Genomic DNA, 17,821 nt, shown 5'->3' on the forward strand with positions numbered 1-17,821 from the left:
CTCCAGCAGCCCTCCAGCAGTAACAGTGCCCCTCGAGATCCATATACTTACTCCCTCCAGCTCGTGAAGCTCCGCTCTTCCTCTGCCCTCCACGCCACTAGCAGCGATGAGCTCCGGCGCACACTGTGACGTTAGTGTGCTGCCGGACGCCTCCTCCCCCGGACGCTCTCGCGGACCCAAGCAGTAGGAGACGTCAGGGGACGAGGGGAGGATCCTGGCTGCGCACTGACATCACGGTGTGCGTCGGGATCAGCGCTGCTTAGTGAATACCGGCAGGGGAGCCGCGGCTTGTGCCGGTATTCACCACTAACGGGGTGAACGTCCGACAGCGGCCGTGTCCCAGCGATTATGACTACGCGTGTCAGTGCTGACACGCATGTAATAGGTTCGCCATCACATCCTTAGGAGGTCATTCACTTTTTTTATTACACACTTTTCCACTGTAGCTGGGGCATCCATGGGATCCGTAGTTAAAGGGGGAAAAAAAACCCTGTTGTGACAATAGTCACTAATAGAGTTGATCAGGATCTGTTAGGACCCTGCAGCTCTCCTGTGCCAAGGGATCGTGGCGGTCACGTGATCGCTAGGTCGCGTACTGAAAGAAACACTTCCACTTTCACTTCTAGATACATAGCACACACTGTGACTAACAGCTGAGAACCTGACATGCTCCTGCTTGATTGCAGAGGCTTTAATCCCGCGCCGTATTTCAGCTGTCAGGTGGGATTAAAGCCCAGGACCAAGCGCCGTAAATTTACGTTGCTTGGTCCTTAAGGGGTTAAAATCTAATGTACATCATCAAAAATAGTCATTTTGTAATACGTTCACTGTACCTGGCCTAGCTACTTTCTTCATTTTCTAGGTCATGTAACCCTCCGCTTGAAAAATATTTTCACTTCCTGACATTTTGTCCACATTGCTACTTCCTCCCCTGCCCATCCCCTCCAGCATCCTGTGAGCAGTGCATGATGGAAGGACAGGAGCGGCAGCACTGTGCTGTACTGCTCATGTGCAGCTTTTGACTGTCTGCTTCAGCACTGAGTGAGAGGGAGGTTGGTGCTGGTAAGTTGTAGGACCTGTGAGCTGTGGGCGGAGCTACAGCGCTGACCAGTAAACAAGCTCTATGCATGCCGGGAGCTGTAGGTAACAGTCTGTTGCTGGGTTTACTGTGGAAGTGATGTATATAAACAGCAGCAGCTGCACACGATGAAGAAGAGGGTCCAGAGCGGCAGATAAAAGGAACAGGTTTGGGTGGTTTCACATCTGCGTTGCAACTTCCGATAGGAGGTTCTGTTGCAGATCTGGCTCAAAATGCCAGAAGAAAAAGCGCTGTATGCAGCACTTTTTATCCTCCCATCTAAAAGCCGAGCCGCTGAGCGAAAACTGAATGGACCCTATTATAGTCATTGGGGTAAGTTCGGCGCTGTTTGTTTCTGTCCTACGACTGAGCCGTTTGGCCATGGGGATTCGCCTTTCCTGCTCCCAAATAGCTGTACCTCCCAGAGTTCAGCATTTTCAAACTTTCCCTTTTGTGCCCAGAAACCCCTTTAAGGGTATGTTTACGTGGGGTAGAAATGCTGAGGAATGTCCACGTCGGAAATTCCCTGGCAATTTCCGCATCCAAAACACAGTCAAAATCCACACAATTGGTGCGGATTTGACTCAAAAATCAGCTGTGTACCCACAGTGGATTTCAGAAGATACAGCGCTCCCCTCCGATGTCTGCAGCTGTCAGCGTTTCCTTCACCTGCTACCTGGCAGCCTGTATTGAGCGCAGTGCCGCTGGTCCGCTGATGGCACTTTCGCATCACCTGACCAGCAGCGCTCACTAGAGACCGCTGGTTACCGGATGAAGAAAGCACTGCATGGGGGAAAAGATTTCCCCCCAATCTGACCTGTGTTCAAAGGTTTTCCTCACAAGATTCTTGTTGGTCACTCCTAATGAGTCTCTTTGTTCGTTAGCTGATTAAACTCCAGCACTGTGGAGACGGTAATGTGCATGGAGCCTGTGCTGGGAGCACAGAGTACCTCCAGTACCTGATGGTGCAAGACATAGGTTCAGCGAGTTTCAGTACAGCCCAAAGTCCATGGATGGTGTATAACAACTATATACATCAGTGGCCGTACGGATCCATATTACAGCAGAGCACATCAGCTCTAGTGCTGTATTCACATATGCTGTTTATGGCTCTGGTCGTCCTGCTGGTTTTGCTGCTATTAGACAAGGACCATCAGAACCAAAATGGTAGGAAAACAAACATCTAACCAGTTAGGCAACATATCATTTAGTAGTTTGTATAAATTACCCTAAATATCTTTTTACTTCTCTAAATTATAGTGCGTCGCTGTGGCAACTTGCAATTCAAGGCAATTTTACGCGTTAGGATTATGCGCCATCTACATTACACAGCTTTTATTCTCAGTTAAATGGACCTAATGAAGGCTTAATAGTATAAAATAACAGCGGCTTAGGGTGAGAGCGCATTCATCAGCCGCCTGCAGCTGAAACCATGCCACATGCAGGGGCTGGGATGTTCAAACAGCTTGTTAATTGGCAGCATACAAATGCTACTATAGATTTACCTGCAAAACTGTGAGACCAGTAACATGATTACTACTGTGGTTGGTCAATTTAACTTCATTTCCCCAAATCTGCTGTAAACAGCAAAATAAACCACTTAAAGCTCTTCTACATAGGAGTGAGCATCACTCAGTAAATAGAGGTAGAGTGGGCGAGAGTTCGTTCCGGTCCGCCTCCATTCACAATAAACAGGCAGCCGTTCATTAGTGAGCGACTGCCTGTTTACACGGACCGATTCGTCGTTCAGTTTTCTGCATGCATAAACTCTACGGAGAGCGAGAAGCAAACTAATTCTCATTTGTCATTCAGTTGGGGCATGCATTTACACTGAACGATAATCCTTCAGATTTCTGCTGGATGTGAAGGACCCTTTATTCCAATTTCAGTCCAAATATTCCCCACTATGTAGCGCTGCCCCTTGTTTATTACAGTCCAATGCCCGGTGTTCACTGTGCTTTGGTTCTAAATATGGCTGCTCGTAGAGGGGCACATGACCAAGTCTACCATGCTGTAGGGTTATTGAATAGAAGCTGCTGATGGATGGGTCTGGTCATGTGCCCCTACATCAGTGGCCATATTGGGACTGAAGCACATTGGAGTTACTAGTTGTGCCCCAGGTAATTCACATTGTCCTTTCAGTGCTGACAGTGCAAGAACAAAAACCTTTAACAAGGAGAATGGTAACATCCAGTTGTAAATGTATTTTATATTTCTAGAAGGAATACCTGAAGAACACCACAATGCAGAGTTCTAAGAAAAGATGCCCCAGAACGGTTATTTCATGGGGAACATGGCCTAACCTTTCATGCGAAGTGACGCAGGGTGCTGGAGCTCCAGCTGAATAGCCCTTAATTCTTCTCCACCCTACATTCTTCTGTCCTGGGACTCCTTGGAAACCTGGTATATTGTCCCCCTCTGCCCTCAAGGATTTGACTGGGGGACACTCTTGACCCGCTGCTACAGCCCGCGGGCTCCCTGTGGCTTATGCATCCCCAGCCTCGATTCCTGCGGCTGCCTGATCTACCACCTGTGGAGTGGCTTACTCGCCACGGTGACTCCGTCACCCGCGCTCTCATAGTCAGCTGCGGGTCTTGCCAGCCTCTGGAGGCACACGATATCCTGCCAGGGCATGCTGTTTCCCGAGGTTCCAGCACATGAAGGGATACTCCACGGCCACCATCTTCTTGCAGCTAAAGAGGCTGCAGCACACCATTGGCTACGGCAGTAGCCGCCTGTGGCCTCCGCTGGCTTCAATGTGGGTTTCCACCCTGTGCACCTCAATACTTCGCTGCAGCCCCTCTCATCAAGCTGCCATGGGGCAGACAGTCTCGACAGCCTCTCTGTCCGGCGGGCCTGAAGGTAAGATGAGTACAGAGGGCTCCCAGTGCTTAGACAGACCCCTAAAGACCCTGCTGGCTCCTCTCTCCTTAGTGCTGTGCAGGTTAGACACCTTGTCCCTTTTGTCCGTCTGGATTTATTACATGGGAGGTCATGAGGCTCCCTCATCGGGATCCTCTCCACCAAAACTATTAATATACAGTAAGAGACTTTACAATTAACTCTTTTTTTATGTCACCGACATTTATGCCAGATCTTTATAATTACTGAGCTGTGTGTCATAACTTTGCTGTACGAATTGCTCCCGGAGTTGTACTCGGGTTGTTGACTGCTGCTGCCACCAGGTGGCCACTATGGGTTGCTCACCACGGTCTGATATTTATAGGTTTTTTATGATGTGGTGAACACCCAACTCTTTCTCTGAGTACTCTCCTGTGATACCATAATAGCTCCGGCTTGGCGTTATATCTGCTCCAGATCACACTTCTTCCTGTTTTGTGTACCTCTTCAGTTTGCATGGCTCCCAACAAGCAGACCAAGCTCACTAATAAGATACAGCAGTTTGTGCTATGGCGGATCCTCAACCTACGAGTCTCTACAGAGTCTCAGGGGCTTTTCTCTGGAACGACTACCCCAGCTACGGCTCCAATTACTGGCCCGACTACTGAGGATATTATCAAGTCAACAACAGAGTGTCGGTCTGTGCTGACGGAGAAGATATATGCTTAATAACCTGATTTCAGCTTGCTAGGAGCGGATGTGCAAAATCTGTGAGAACACCCTACTGCAGTGGAGACCAGGGTTTCTGATTTGGAGGACATGGTCGCACCATTTAGAGCTCAGGCTCTTGAGTCTACTTCTTCTGCACAACAACAGAAATTCAATGACTTGGAAAACTGCTCCCGCCGATGCAGCATTAGATTTATAGGGCTACTGGAGGGAGTGAAGGGGAGACAACCCTGTAAATATCTTGAGTCACTCCTTAAGGACGTCTATTCCTCGGACTCATTCTCGTCTCTCTATTGTGCGGAGCGTGCACATCATATCCCAACTAGAGCTCCACCCCCAGGGACTCCTCCTCATACATTTACTGCTAAACTTTTAGTCTATTGGGACAGACATAAAGTGCTCTAGTTGAATTGTCGGCTGGACCCTTTAAAGATTGGAGGACACTTTATAAGGATTTTCCTGAGACTATTCCTTGGAAGTGCAGAAGAAGTGTCAAAAATTTCCTGCGGTCTAAGCAGCTTGTCTACACTATGTTGTACCTGTGGATGGATGGGCCTCTGCTGACAATAGGCTTCTCTACAATTGGCTTTGTAATTGTGTTTGCCTCGGCCTGCACATCCACACTGGGTGTTTGTTGCAATTGTTATTTTATGCTAACCGTACCCTTTTTCAGGTGTATATCTAGTCAGCCCCAAGTTTATACTTATATGCACCATATTGTCCCGATTGTTGCATCTTATTGTGGGTGGAGGCCCCTCCATGACTGGGCAGGCTTTCTTTCAGGATCTTGTACAGGGCATCTGTTTCTGTTTTCTTTGAAAGTTTATTGCTGTGAATTATTGTACCTCCTTACTTAAAGGGGAGTTCACTTTCTTCCCCTTTATGGGTTGTCTTTTTTCCCTTCTTTTCTCTCCTTTTGATGTCTTATTGGTGGGCCTTTTTCTCCCCCTTTGGTTTGATTGTTCAGGGATTCAAACCTGTGCTTGGTTGGGTAGGACGGGAAGGGTTATTGTTTACTGCCATTAACAGTTTAGTCTTCATATTTACTTCATGGCGCTACTGTTTTTATGCAATAATGAGGGTGTCTTGTGCCTACATGATTTCTTATATCTCAGTAGCTGCTTTAAGCTTAAATTAGTACCTTAAAATGTTAGAGGACTTAATTCCAAGATTAGGGAGGCCTTGGTATTTAACCTTCTTAAAAATTATTTCCCCCTTGTCTTTTTTTTTTTTTTATACAAGAAACGCACCTGCCGGGTCTAAGGTGATGGCGCTTAAACATGCGTTTATCGGCTGTGTTTATCGTGCTACGTATTCCAATTATGCTGGAGGTGTAACTATTTTAGTGGCCAAGTCAATTATGTTTGCTTTTAAGCAGTTTCATGTTGTCTCAGGGGTCAATTTCTTGTACTCCAAGGTATTTGCAATGGATGCCTTCTCACTATAGTTAATAACTATTTACCACCCTCTGCTGATATTCATGTTCTACATGATAAAATGGCCAAGGTGGTACTCTTGGATCCAGCACTGATGATATTAAGGAGTGACTTTAATGGTATTATGAACCCAGCACATGACTGTCTAACAGTTGACTCCTATAGGATCTCAATTGTCTGTCTGGGCACCCCCATGATACCACTTACTCTCATCTTCTTCCCCGGATAGATTTAGGTTTCAGGTCTCCGAAGTGTCTTTCCCTGGAGTGTGATACTTTTTATTTGCCCCAGGGCGTCTTGGATTTACACGGGACGAATGTCGGGCAAACGATGCCCGACACTTATTCCTGTGTGTACTTGCTCCTGCACTGATGCGCAGGAGCGAGTATCGCTGGCTCGCTCACAGAGCTAGAGAAGATTTCACTCCTTGCTCTCCCCTGCCCCTCTCCATTCACCATATACACCAGTTTTTTTGCACAAATGTATCCATAATTCTGGCACATTTAGCTTAGTAAATCGCCCCTAATGTATTTTTCTTTGTTCTTTGTTTACATTTCTTAGGAGTCACTGCTATTTTTTCTTCAAAATGCAGCATGATCTGGGTAGGGCATTTTTCTATTAAGCTTACCTGCAAGATATGAAAATGCCTGAAAAAAATGTCACATAGGATAACCTCTAGCGAGCTGATTTTTGTGGAACCCTTGTAATGAACAGGAATTGTAAAAATGAAGAAAACCTTATTAACCCTTTCCAATCCACTGTCTGACGTCTAAAGACATTCTGATTGAAGGCTGTACAGCTCCGATGTCAGAAGACGTCCGGCAGGGTATTTTTACTGTAGATTACTGGCCGCTCTGTTGTCGGGGGCTTCTCCAGCATGTCAAATACCGTAGTACTGGCTCTAGCCAGCAGATGGTGCCATTATATAATGATAGAAAGAGAAAGCCCCCTAGGAAACCCTGAATCCAAAATTGGATTGCAAAGGGTTAAGATGTAAGCTTTTTATACATGAACCAAATGTAATATATTTAATTGAAGGGGTATTCTAGCAATTCAAAGTGAAAGTTATAAGCTTTGTAAGGCAATAAGATGTAATTTTGTAATATGATGTTATAACTTGTGTCACAGAGATATTACTTGTGGTTTCCTCCCCTGCTTAGCCCTCCATTGGTATCCAATGGTTACGTCCTGTAAGCTCCGCTACTGATCAGGCATGCTCAGTGCCTTCACATTCTGTAATAACGATGCAGTTTGTAGAGTTGTGAATGTGCACTCGGCAGTAACTGGCAATGGGGCATTGTGGGAAATTTTCGTTTTTGCACCCCGGTGGCTATTTTAAGAAACAATGCGGAAATCTGAAGCTGGCAGGAACGCAGCGGTAGCACACGTCAGCAAAAAAAAGGTACTGAAGTTCAGTTTGATGATTTAGATGGCTGGATGATAAAAAGGATTACATAATACCTGAAAGCATACTGAATATAAAAAGAGGTATCTGGCAAATCTAATCTAAATTATAGGTCTGTCGTAGGAAAAGTCAATAAGGGTTTTCTGCACTTACTCTCAAATTCTGGGAGTGGATGCAAGTCGGGGTAACACACCAGTAACTTCTCTCTTTCCTTTTGCTCCTGAAGGCATCCTTGTAGTTCTGTAAGTTGTTTCGTTACATCTGCAACAGATTCCTCCAATGTTACCTTCTCCTTCAGAAGTATCTTTATTGTGTCCTGTGTGTGGTAAAGTGGAAGGAAATAGTAAAAAAGACATCAGTGAATGCCGGTCTTTTAATCATATTTGATTACTGAAATGGTGATGCACCAAGTGAAACCTATTGCCACAAAAATAAATCATTTATTTTGCAGTACCTGTTGTTCCTTCATTTGGTGCTTTAAAGTTTCTTCCTCTCTTTTCATTTGCTCTATTTGCTCCTCTATTTTGGCTCTTTCTTCATCCGAATCACCCAGGGCACCACGCAAATTTTCACACTCTTGGGATAATCGATCCAACTGCTGTAACAGTGACTTCTGCTTTGCCTGTAATGACTGGGTTCAGCAGCAGAAATTAATTTATTAAAATTATATACAAATTATCCTGTAAAGGAATAGGAACATAAAAAAACCCAAAACATAAAAATACCAAGTGGTTATGTCAAAAGTTGAGCTACACTCAAGGGGGTCATGCCAAGATGGCGTCCCCTGATGAGATGACCTATAAAGGCATATAAATGTTATAGAGCAGGGTTCCCCCATTTAGGACCCTCTATGACCCAGGACGGAGAGCAGCTCAGCATGAGAGCCTTCCATCATGGCACACATTCTAACATCTTGTGAACGGCCGTCACAATACTGTAGGGGAAATGTTAGGCTATCTTTGGCTTTCCCGGTAAGGCAGCTCTTTGCCAGAGGTGCTGAAGGCTTCCCACACTCTTAAAGAGACTGAGCATCCTGGCATAACCCCTCTTTACAGAGAGCTTCCCCAGGGAATTATACTGAATCAGAATGCCACTCTGCTGCCTGACGGCTTTGACATTTTCAGGGCTTACCTCTTTGTGGTTCTGAAGATTCTCCCGGCGAGCTCTCTCTTTATATACGGCCTCCTCGGATTCTTGAAGTCTCTGTAATGTATTTTCTAGGTGGACTGTCAAGTCACTAACTTTTTTCTCCAGTACAGACACTTCTTCCTTGTGCACCATGCTCTGCATCTCTGCTAAATGTTTCTGTCTTGCCAGTTCTAAGTAGGTTAAATGTACAGAACACTACATTTTCCAGTCTTTAAAAGTCTGTTCTTACATTAGGTTTCAGTTAAACAGTTAGGACTCCTGCCCACTTGAGTTTTTTTAACGCTGCATTTTTTTAATGTGAATGTCAATGGGACTTTCTAACATCGCAAGTTCGTGCTCTGCGATTTTTGTGCGATGCGCTTTTAACATTAGAAAGTCCCATTGACATTTGCGTTAAAAAAAAAACAAACAGTGTTAACGCAGCGTTAAAAAACGGACGTAGGTAGGAGCGCTAATAGAAGCTCTGCAACTTCTCAAACATAACCAAGTTGTTTCCGGATAACATGCTTATGGAGATAGCAATGAGCCTTAGGGCTCTTGTCCACAGTCCCGCAGCGGACTTCGACTCGGTGTCCGTCTGGTGACCCCATCATACCTGTCTAGTGTCTCTTCTCTGTGCTGCGGATGTGCCGGCTTGTGCTCCAACACGCATGCACAGTACAGAAGACGCTGCGCTGTTGCTATGGCGATGATTGCAGAATGGCCGCAGGACGAATGGCTTCCATTGACTTCAATGGAAGCCGTCAGTGAGTAGCGCACATAGAATCGCAGCATGCTGAGACGTCTGCTGCTTCCGATCCGACCTTTTTATATTTGCGGCTGTAATTTCTTCTCCGCAAGTGGAAAAAAACGCAATGGATTTCCGCGAGTCGGCAGGAAATCGCATTTTTACATTGCATGCTAAGGGGCTGAATTTGCTGCGGAGTGCAGAGGTGGAATCCTGCTCCGGATTCCGCCATGCAAATCCGTCCGTGGACAGGAGCCATTTTGCATTAAATCTGTTCTAGCGAAAAGTACTGTATCCTTGTTGCATACCCTAACCATAGATTGTACCCTTGACCCACATACTCCCAATTTACCATATTCTACTATATTTCTACGGCAAGTACACACATTCTTCCTAAACCGTTAGTGAGAGAAGTCCATCCAGCGTTCTTTACGAAATTTTCTGTCCAGCTTATACTACTATCTTAACCCCCCTTAAGGATGAAGAACTTTTGTTCTTCCATTTTTGTTTTTTCCGCCTCATTTTAAAAAATCATAACCCTTTTATTTATCCATCAACATAACTATCTGAAGGCTTGTTTTTTGCGGGACGAATTGTGTTTTTCAATGGTTCTATGTAGTGCGCCATATAATGTACTGAAAAACTTTAAGTGGAGTAAAAAGGAAAAAATCTTTGGAGAGTGTCTTGTTTCTACAGCATACACACTGCAGCAAAAATAACGTGATAACTTCTATGGGTCAGTATGATACCAAATTTATAGCGTTTTTTTAATGCTGTACTACTTTTAAAAATAATAACATGATTTTCTGCCGCCATATTCTCACAGCCATAACTTTTTTACTTTTCCATTAACATAGTTGTGCAAGGGCGAATTTTTTGCGGGACGACTTGTAGTTTCTGCAGGTACCATTTTGGAGTACAAGTGACTTTTTGATCGCTTTTTATTACATTTGTTCTTGGAGAAGGCATTTATTTTTTTTCTAATGACATTTACTGTGCAGTGTAAATAATGTGTTACTTTGACAGGTCAGACTTTTATGGACGCGGCAATATTAAATACGCTTTTAGGGAATTTTTTTCAGATTTTTTGACTATAAATATTGCAAAAGGTGTTAAAAACTCATATAACCTTCTATTTTTTTAATAATTAGTAAAACTTTTTTAAACTGCTGTTTACTTTTTTTTTTTAAGTCCCCATAGAGAACATGAACTTTCAATGGTAGGTGGTATTGATGAGCGGGGGTCTCAGCAGTGGGAACCCCACTGATTTATATTCAAATCAAGCTCTGAGAAGTTCAGGACTGAAAAACAGACAGACACTCCAAGTGCCCAAGCTGGGGGAGGAGGAACAAATACTCCAAGTAAAGGACACTGAGCACCGAAAGGAAAGCAAATATTCACTATACATGTCTGAACAACAAAGAGGAAGCGAAGCAAGATCATAGCAACCAAAGGCTGAAAATGCCTCGCTCTGTATATTAACCCCTTAACACCACATTGCATACATTTACATCCTGGGTGTGGGGGGTTTACATGGAGTGGGATGGTAAGCCGATCCCGCTCCATACAAGGTGGGTGCCAGCTGCTGTCTGTGATAGCAGACACCTGCCTACAACAGCCCCAATCAGCGCTGCTGTCAATTCATTTAAATGCCCCGATCATTATTCAGAGGTCCCCGATGCCCCCCGAATCTAATCAGTGCCTTAGGATAGAAACTGTCAAAGCGCAATCATTGCAAGTCTGTCCCCTGGTTGGACACCATGACATCCAAAAACTGGTCATAAGAGAAAAACATAGTAAATGTATGGATTTCAAATGCATTTTCTTCTTCATACATAATGTACAGAGTGCGACATTTTTAGCAACTGGTCGCCATGTGAACTTGTTTTAGACATACAATATATAGGCAAGAGTGAAAGTGTATTTTCTGCTGTCACACAGCCAATATGGATTACTATGGAGTGTAATATACAGAGAGCGCCATTTTCAGATCTTAGTCGCCATGTGAACTTGTTTCAGACATGCAGTAAATACGTAAGAGTGAACGTGATTTTTTTTGCTGTCATGCAGCTTCTATGTATTACTCTGGAATGTATTAATATACAGAGCGAGGCATTTCCAGCCTTTGTTTGCTATGAGAACTGGTTTTGCTTCCTCTTTTATAGTTCGGACATATATACTGAATATTTGTTTTTCTCTTTCAGTGTCTGTTTCTCGGAGTATTGTTCCTCCTCCCCCCAGTTTTGACACTTGGTGTGTCTGATTTTCAGTCCTGAGCTTCTAAGAGCTTCATTAAGGGCCCTTTTACATAAAACGATTATTGTTCAAAAAAAACAAATCGAGGGATTCTGTGACTTTGAATGATACTCGTTCAGTGTAAACACGGCTAACGATTGAATGACGAATGAGAATTCATTTACTTCTTGTTTGGCATTCATTTTATGCAGGCATAAAAATAATCAGTCACTCATTGTGCGTGAACAGGTGTCTGGATAAACGGTCTGCACAAGCGAAAGAGTGAACTCTGTCATCGTTCCTACGTGCTAACGATTTATCACTCCGTGTAAAAGGAGCCTTAAGGCCCATTTAGACCAAACGATTCTCGCTCAAAATTCGCTCAAAGCTGTCTTTTGAGCGAGAATCCTTGGGTCTAAATGCATGAACACCGTGCAGTTTTCATGCACTAGTCGTTCTTCGCTCAATTCTAGTTTTCTTGAATTGAGCGATGAACTCTCATCAGTGGCGCAGGCTGTTATCACAGTTGGCAATGCTGATAAGCTTTTTTTTCAGCTTGTGTGCTGCTGATTGTTCACAGTGGGATGTGAGCTGTAATCGCGTGAAACAATACAGCTGTTTGCTTATGCAAACAGCTGTATTGTTCGCCGAGAGATAGTGGCGGTGTCCTGCTCCGCCTGCATAGCTCTTAAGTAGCTACTTAGCTACTATAGACTATGCAAAGGTGATCACTCAAAACTATCACTCAAACTGTGGTTTGAGCGACCTTTGAGCGATCTGTCAGTGTAAATGGAGTCTAAGTGTGCAGATGACCACAGCGTTCTGTCTCCATGCAACTCTCTCTCCTACAGCATCTAGCTTTGACAGCTTCATTGAATATGCAGCTGCAAGAAATCTTCTACACATGTGTTGTTGAATGTAATGCTGATACAATGTGAACTTATAGTTCTCTGCTATATCTATTCATTGGATCTTGTGACATGCAGTACATTACCAGGCGATTTATGTTTGTATAAACATTTATTTAGTTTTTTAAATGTGATTGTTCTCAGCAAGAGAAACCAAGTAATCCTGTAGATATGATACCTTGTAATGGCTAACAAAAATACATGATGTTAATGTGAGTTTCCAAACCTACCCAGGGTTCTTAAATTAACTAGATCCGAAGAGGCATGCATAGTTATACACACATACTTATGACAAGGCACAGACATGGATGTGATTAATTTGCACTGAAAACAATACTGCAACAGAAATACAAACATCCTTAAAAAGTCACTGATAGGTACATCTATAAAAGAAAAAAAAAACTTATGTACATTGCCATGATGTCACTAATTGAAGCACATGTTGATGATGTCAGCGGGTGTATAAATGAGTGCATATGCAGTGTTTGTATACGCTCACACCTGCTTTAATAGAATAAAAAGACCCTTTTTTGACACTGCACTTCAGAAGCTGCCTTCTACTTCTTTTGATGATCATATTTGATTTGATTTGCACCTTTTTATGAAGTAATTTTCACTATGGATTTTCTTTAGGTGATATCAAAAGATTTCCTTGTTCATTATTACCTGTATCTAATTATTCATACTGTAGTATGATGATTTTCAACATGTAAAGATATTCAAAATTTTATAATTAGTTTTAGTTGTAAATCCCATTAACTAGTTAGTTGTATTGTTGTGTTGTTACCTGTGTATGAATGCAGCCATAGTGCCACCTATCTGCAGCCAACAGAACAGCTTTGTTAAAGGGGTTTTTTGTGTTAATATTTTTTAACCAGCTGGCCATACGAAAAAATAATAAAACAGCCTTAAAGGGGTTCTGTCACTAAAAAAGAAAAATGCTCTACTTATCTATTCCTCCCCCATCAGTCTACTTACCAGATCTTCACCTCCCTTATCTTCTCCTGTCTCCTGCAGTCCGGGGGCTCACTTCAGCTCCAGCTGCCTGATTCTTCTCCTTCCTCTGATGTTACGTACATTAGGTTGGCAGTCTGCCAAGTCTGCCAATGTACTTTACGTCACAGCTCACAGGCCAGCAGGAGGACTGCCTATCTACTTCAGAGATTGCTCATGCGAGCTGTCTCTGAAATAGATTACAATTCCTTCCTAGGCAGTGAAGCTACAGCACAGGGATGTGACCTTCACTGACCCAGCAGGAAGGAGTTTGTGATAAAGCAGCCTTCATAACAAGCTGGGCCCAGTCTGCAGTGAGCTGACCTGGGGCAGTGGAGAAGCTCAACCAGGAGAAAATGTGATAAGGAGACAGACAGGGAAGGGATAGGTATGTTTAGATAATTTTTTTTAATGACAAAACCCCTTTAACCTACCAGTCTTGGATCCCTACAGCTCCAGTACAATTTCTGCTATATTCCCTGCTGGTGCCTCTGTTTACAGGATGCAGTAAGCCTGCAAATGGAATATCACAAACTGACTGCAGCTATATGGGGCATATGATCATTAATCCCCCCATACACTCTGAATCGGTCTGTGTGAAGGCCAGGTAAGTAATCACTCAATTGGCACTTGTCATTGAGATATAAAACATGGTAAAAGCACCCTATCTTGTAATTGGCCCTTACCCAGATCTCGAATAGTGCAGTGCTGCAGTTTCAACTCTTCTTTCAGGATAGAAACTCTTTCCTCTAGAATTGCAGATCCTAAATGAAGCACACACATTTGTTTATGTATACAAACAATGGGTGTCTAAACAGAAGTTATTTGCAAGACAACATTTACCTTTCCTCAGCTCATCTTTGTCCCTCTCTAGTCGGTCCACCACATCCTGGTTCTTTTGGCCATTCACTTGTAGCCTCTCTTGTAGCTTCTTCTCGTGGTCATTGACCTGTCGCTGCAGCTCTTCTTTCTGTAGCCTTAGTTGGTTCTTGTAATCTTCTATGTTTCGTTGCAGCTGCTGATTCTGTACATTGGCAGCCTCACACTGATTCCTCAGAGGCTCAACGAGCTGTGTGAGCTCCGTCAGATGTTTGCCAATCCGAACCAAATCCTTGCTTTCTTCATTGGCCCAGTACCGCATTTCTGAAGGAGACAGGATTCCCTCAGATGGAAAGACTTCTTGAACTTTTATAAGAGAGGATGGCAAGTTCTGACTCTTGCATACACCAACTATGGTGTCACTAACCTCTCTTAAGCTGCTCTGAGCAATGGCACATGCGTCACAGGGAATAAGGGCAGACTCCAACGTCTGGGAGCCGGTGGTGCGCATGTCCCTTGCAATGGGAAGTTCTGATTCCTGTGGGCCATAGGTAGGATGGCGACTTTCTGTGCGGGACATGGCCGATTGGGCCCTGTGTGAAGACAGGCAAGAACGTTCTTTTGGGGTCTTGAGCTCCCTTGTCGTAATTACATTTTCAGGAAACGATGATCTCTGGAGAAAGAAAATAACTGAATTCAGAAGTATGCAAATTTATCAAAATCTTCATGAAGATGACAAATTAATTACAAAATGCAAACTAATGTAGTTCCGTCACACACTGAATAGTATATATTACACACACACGCATACATATAATATTGAACATGCGTAATGAATGTTTACATTCACTGCCTTTTGGTAAACTGTCTCCAACTTCAGCATGTTGCGCCAATACTTCCGTACTGCCAATCCAATTGACATTGAGGGTCCAGGGTCTTGAGGCGGCATGACGTTGCCATCGTTGCTTATTAGCTCTATGTAAACTTCAAAGCTCTGAAGAAGAAGCAGCAGCCTATACAGAGAAGCACAACGTGATCAAGCAATGGTGCGAGGTACATGCTGTGTTATGAATTACACATATAAGATACACAAAACACAAAACAGTGCTTGTTCCTACTATTAGGCCGCCTGCAGACGAGCGGGTCGGATCCAGCAGCGAGAATTCTCGCCGCGGGACCCGACCCGAGAGCCTGCAGGGACGAGCGCGTACTCACCCGCGCCTGGCAGCCCCGGCTCTTTCATGTGCCGGCTGCCACGCAGCCGGCGCATGCGCAGACCGGAGCCGGCGGCCGGGTGAGTGCGAGCCCCGCACAAAAATAGGACATGCCGCGGTTTGTTTGCCGCGCGAGATTTCACGCGGCCAAACCGCGGCCGTCTGCATAGGAGTGCGTATTGTAATGCACTCCTATGCAAACTTTCAGTGGCGGAAATCCCGCGGGAAATCCCGCCGCGGGATTTCCGCCCGTGTGCAGGCGGCCTTAAGGCTAGTTTTACATGATCAGATTTGAATACGGGATTCCACGATCGGCGCCCGCTCAGATGATACACGGTAAAACACGGGCATTGAAAGGCATGTACTTTTGAAATTTTCTTCACAACGAGCGGATGAAAAATCGCAGCATGCTGCATTTTAACGCGGATTCTGTGTGGACGGCCTCCATTGAGGTCAATGGATACGTGTGACCCGCAGCCCATACGCAATGAACATTGCAAGTGACCGGCAGAATCATTTGCAGACCAAATAGAAAAGTCGGAATTCTGGCTGGAGGAACGAGCGAGAGGATTTCACCTGAGCGACGTTCTACTTTCTGGTGTCATTCCCTCCCTGCGATCTTTCTTACACATAGACAATACATTGTCAATACATGTGCGTGAAAACTCGCACACATCCGTGACTAAGCAAGTTCATACGCAATTTCTTTCCACAATGGACCGCAAGTCTTCCACTACGGATTTCGCATGTGGAATCCGACCTGTTCGTGTGGGCCCGGTCTAATACACTGCACTGCTTAGTAGCATAGATTGCTATAGTAATAAATTCAACTTTATTTTTTTCAATTTATCGTAATAAAGGGACTGTGCCAAGATGGCATTCCCTGTTCATATTAGCCATTAGGGCATATAAATGTCATAGAGGTCGGGGCCCCGCTCTATGTACCAGAAGAGAGAACGGCCATTCTGTCATACTACATTTCTCCTACAGTGAAAGGTCAAACTGGCTGCAGCCTTCCCTGATGGAAGAAGAACCGTTTGTCAGGGGTGCCGAGAGCGGGATTTAGGGGGCTCAGCTGATGACTATGATATGTACACGGTTGTGCCTGCAGTACAGATGATGATATAAAGAAGTTTGATGATGTGCGTTAGATTTTAACCCCTTAAGGACCAAGCGCCGTAAATTTACAGCACTTGGTCCTGGGCTTTAATCCCGCCCGATAGCAGAAATACGGCGTGGGATTAAAGACTATGCTCCTGCAATTAAGCAGAAGCAGGTCGGGTTCTTGGCTGTTAGTCACAGCTGACAACCCGGAGGAGAAGAATGAAGCATTTTTTAACTGCTTCTGCCTTCTCCTTTTCCGAGTACATAGCACTCAATGAGCACTGTGTACTAAGAAGTGAAATTGGAAGTGTTTCTTCCACTACGTGACCTGGCGATCACGTGACTGCTGGGACTCCCTGTTACAGCAGAGCTGCAGAGTACTAGCACACCCTGATCAGCTCTGTTAATGACTATCGTGTCACTACAGGGGGATGTTTATTTCTGTGTAACTGATGCTCCTATGGAGGATTCCCAAGCTACAGTGGAAAAGTTTCAAATAAAAAAATAAAAAATTAATTTTATATATATATGTATATATATATGAATGTCCCCAGAGGTCTTTAATGACATCATGGGGGACATAGATGGTAAAACAATTAGATAAATAAGTTAAAAAAAAATTACAGAATAAAATTAAAATATATACATAAAAAAGAAAATAACCCAAAGCCAACCAAAACCATCGCCGTATGCACCCTGTAATCCAAAACCAGACATACTATATATCAAACCAACTGAAACAAAATGAGGAACCCATCCCTATACTTTATTTTATCGTTTATTACCTCAAATAAAACTAGCTTTTTACCTCTAATAAAACTAAAAAACTTTTAAAAAGTCAGTGAAAAAGGTATTAAAAAAATAGCCCTATATGTCACGGAAAAAAAACGCAGCAAAAATAATTTTGTTAGCTAAAGGAAAAAAAAAATAGGGCAGTAAAACCACCACATGGGTAAAATCCCCGAAAAGTGTCTTGTTCTTATGGTGCGAAAGGGGTTAAAAATTCAAAGTGGAGTGAATTGGGGAAAAAAAAACACGAAATTCTGCCATCTTTGGGGAGGCTGGGGTCTTGTGTCTACGGTGTACACACTGCAGCAAAGCTGACATGATAACTTTATTCTATGGGTCAGTACAATTACTGCAATACCAAATTTATGGAGGGGAGGTTTGCTGTACTACTTTT

The 17,821-nt window shown here is 43.9% G+C and overlaps 1 protein-coding gene across 6 annotated transcripts in view; it reads right to left on the reverse strand.

Moving 5' to 3' along the window:
• The window catches only part of CCDC157 (coiled-coil domain containing 157), a 37,361-nt gene that overhangs the window by 12,249 nt on the left and 7,291 nt on the right, over nt 1-17,821 (reverse strand). For 5 of the 6 annotated variants that reach the window (XR_010792855.1, XM_066603771.1, XM_066603769.1 and 2 more), the window contains exons 3-8: nt 15,165-15,333; nt 14,345-14,993; nt 14,188-14,265; nt 8,621-8,808; nt 7,944-8,120; nt 7,643-7,805 (exon numbers count right to left, since the gene is read on the reverse strand). Coding sequence is in view for 5 of the 6 variants with exons in the window: in XM_066603771.1 (XP_066459868.1) it covers nt 7,643-7,805; nt 7,944-8,120; nt 8,621-8,808; nt 14,188-14,265; nt 14,345-14,993; nt 15,165-15,333 (1,424 nt within the window). In the remaining variant the exon portion in view is untranslated. The remainder of the gene's footprint in view (nt 1-7,642; nt 7,806-7,943; nt 8,121-8,620; nt 8,809-14,187; nt 14,266-14,344; nt 14,994-15,164; nt 15,334-17,821) is intronic. The other variant, XM_066603770.1, reaches the window with a different exon arrangement.

This window comes from Eleutherodactylus coqui, chromosome 5 (genome assembly GCF_035609145.1).
Source record: "Eleutherodactylus coqui strain aEleCoq1 chromosome 5, aEleCoq1.hap1, whole genome shotgun sequence".
Classification (NCBI taxonomy): Eukaryota; Metazoa; Chordata; class Amphibia; order Anura; family Eleutherodactylidae; genus Eleutherodactylus; species Eleutherodactylus coqui.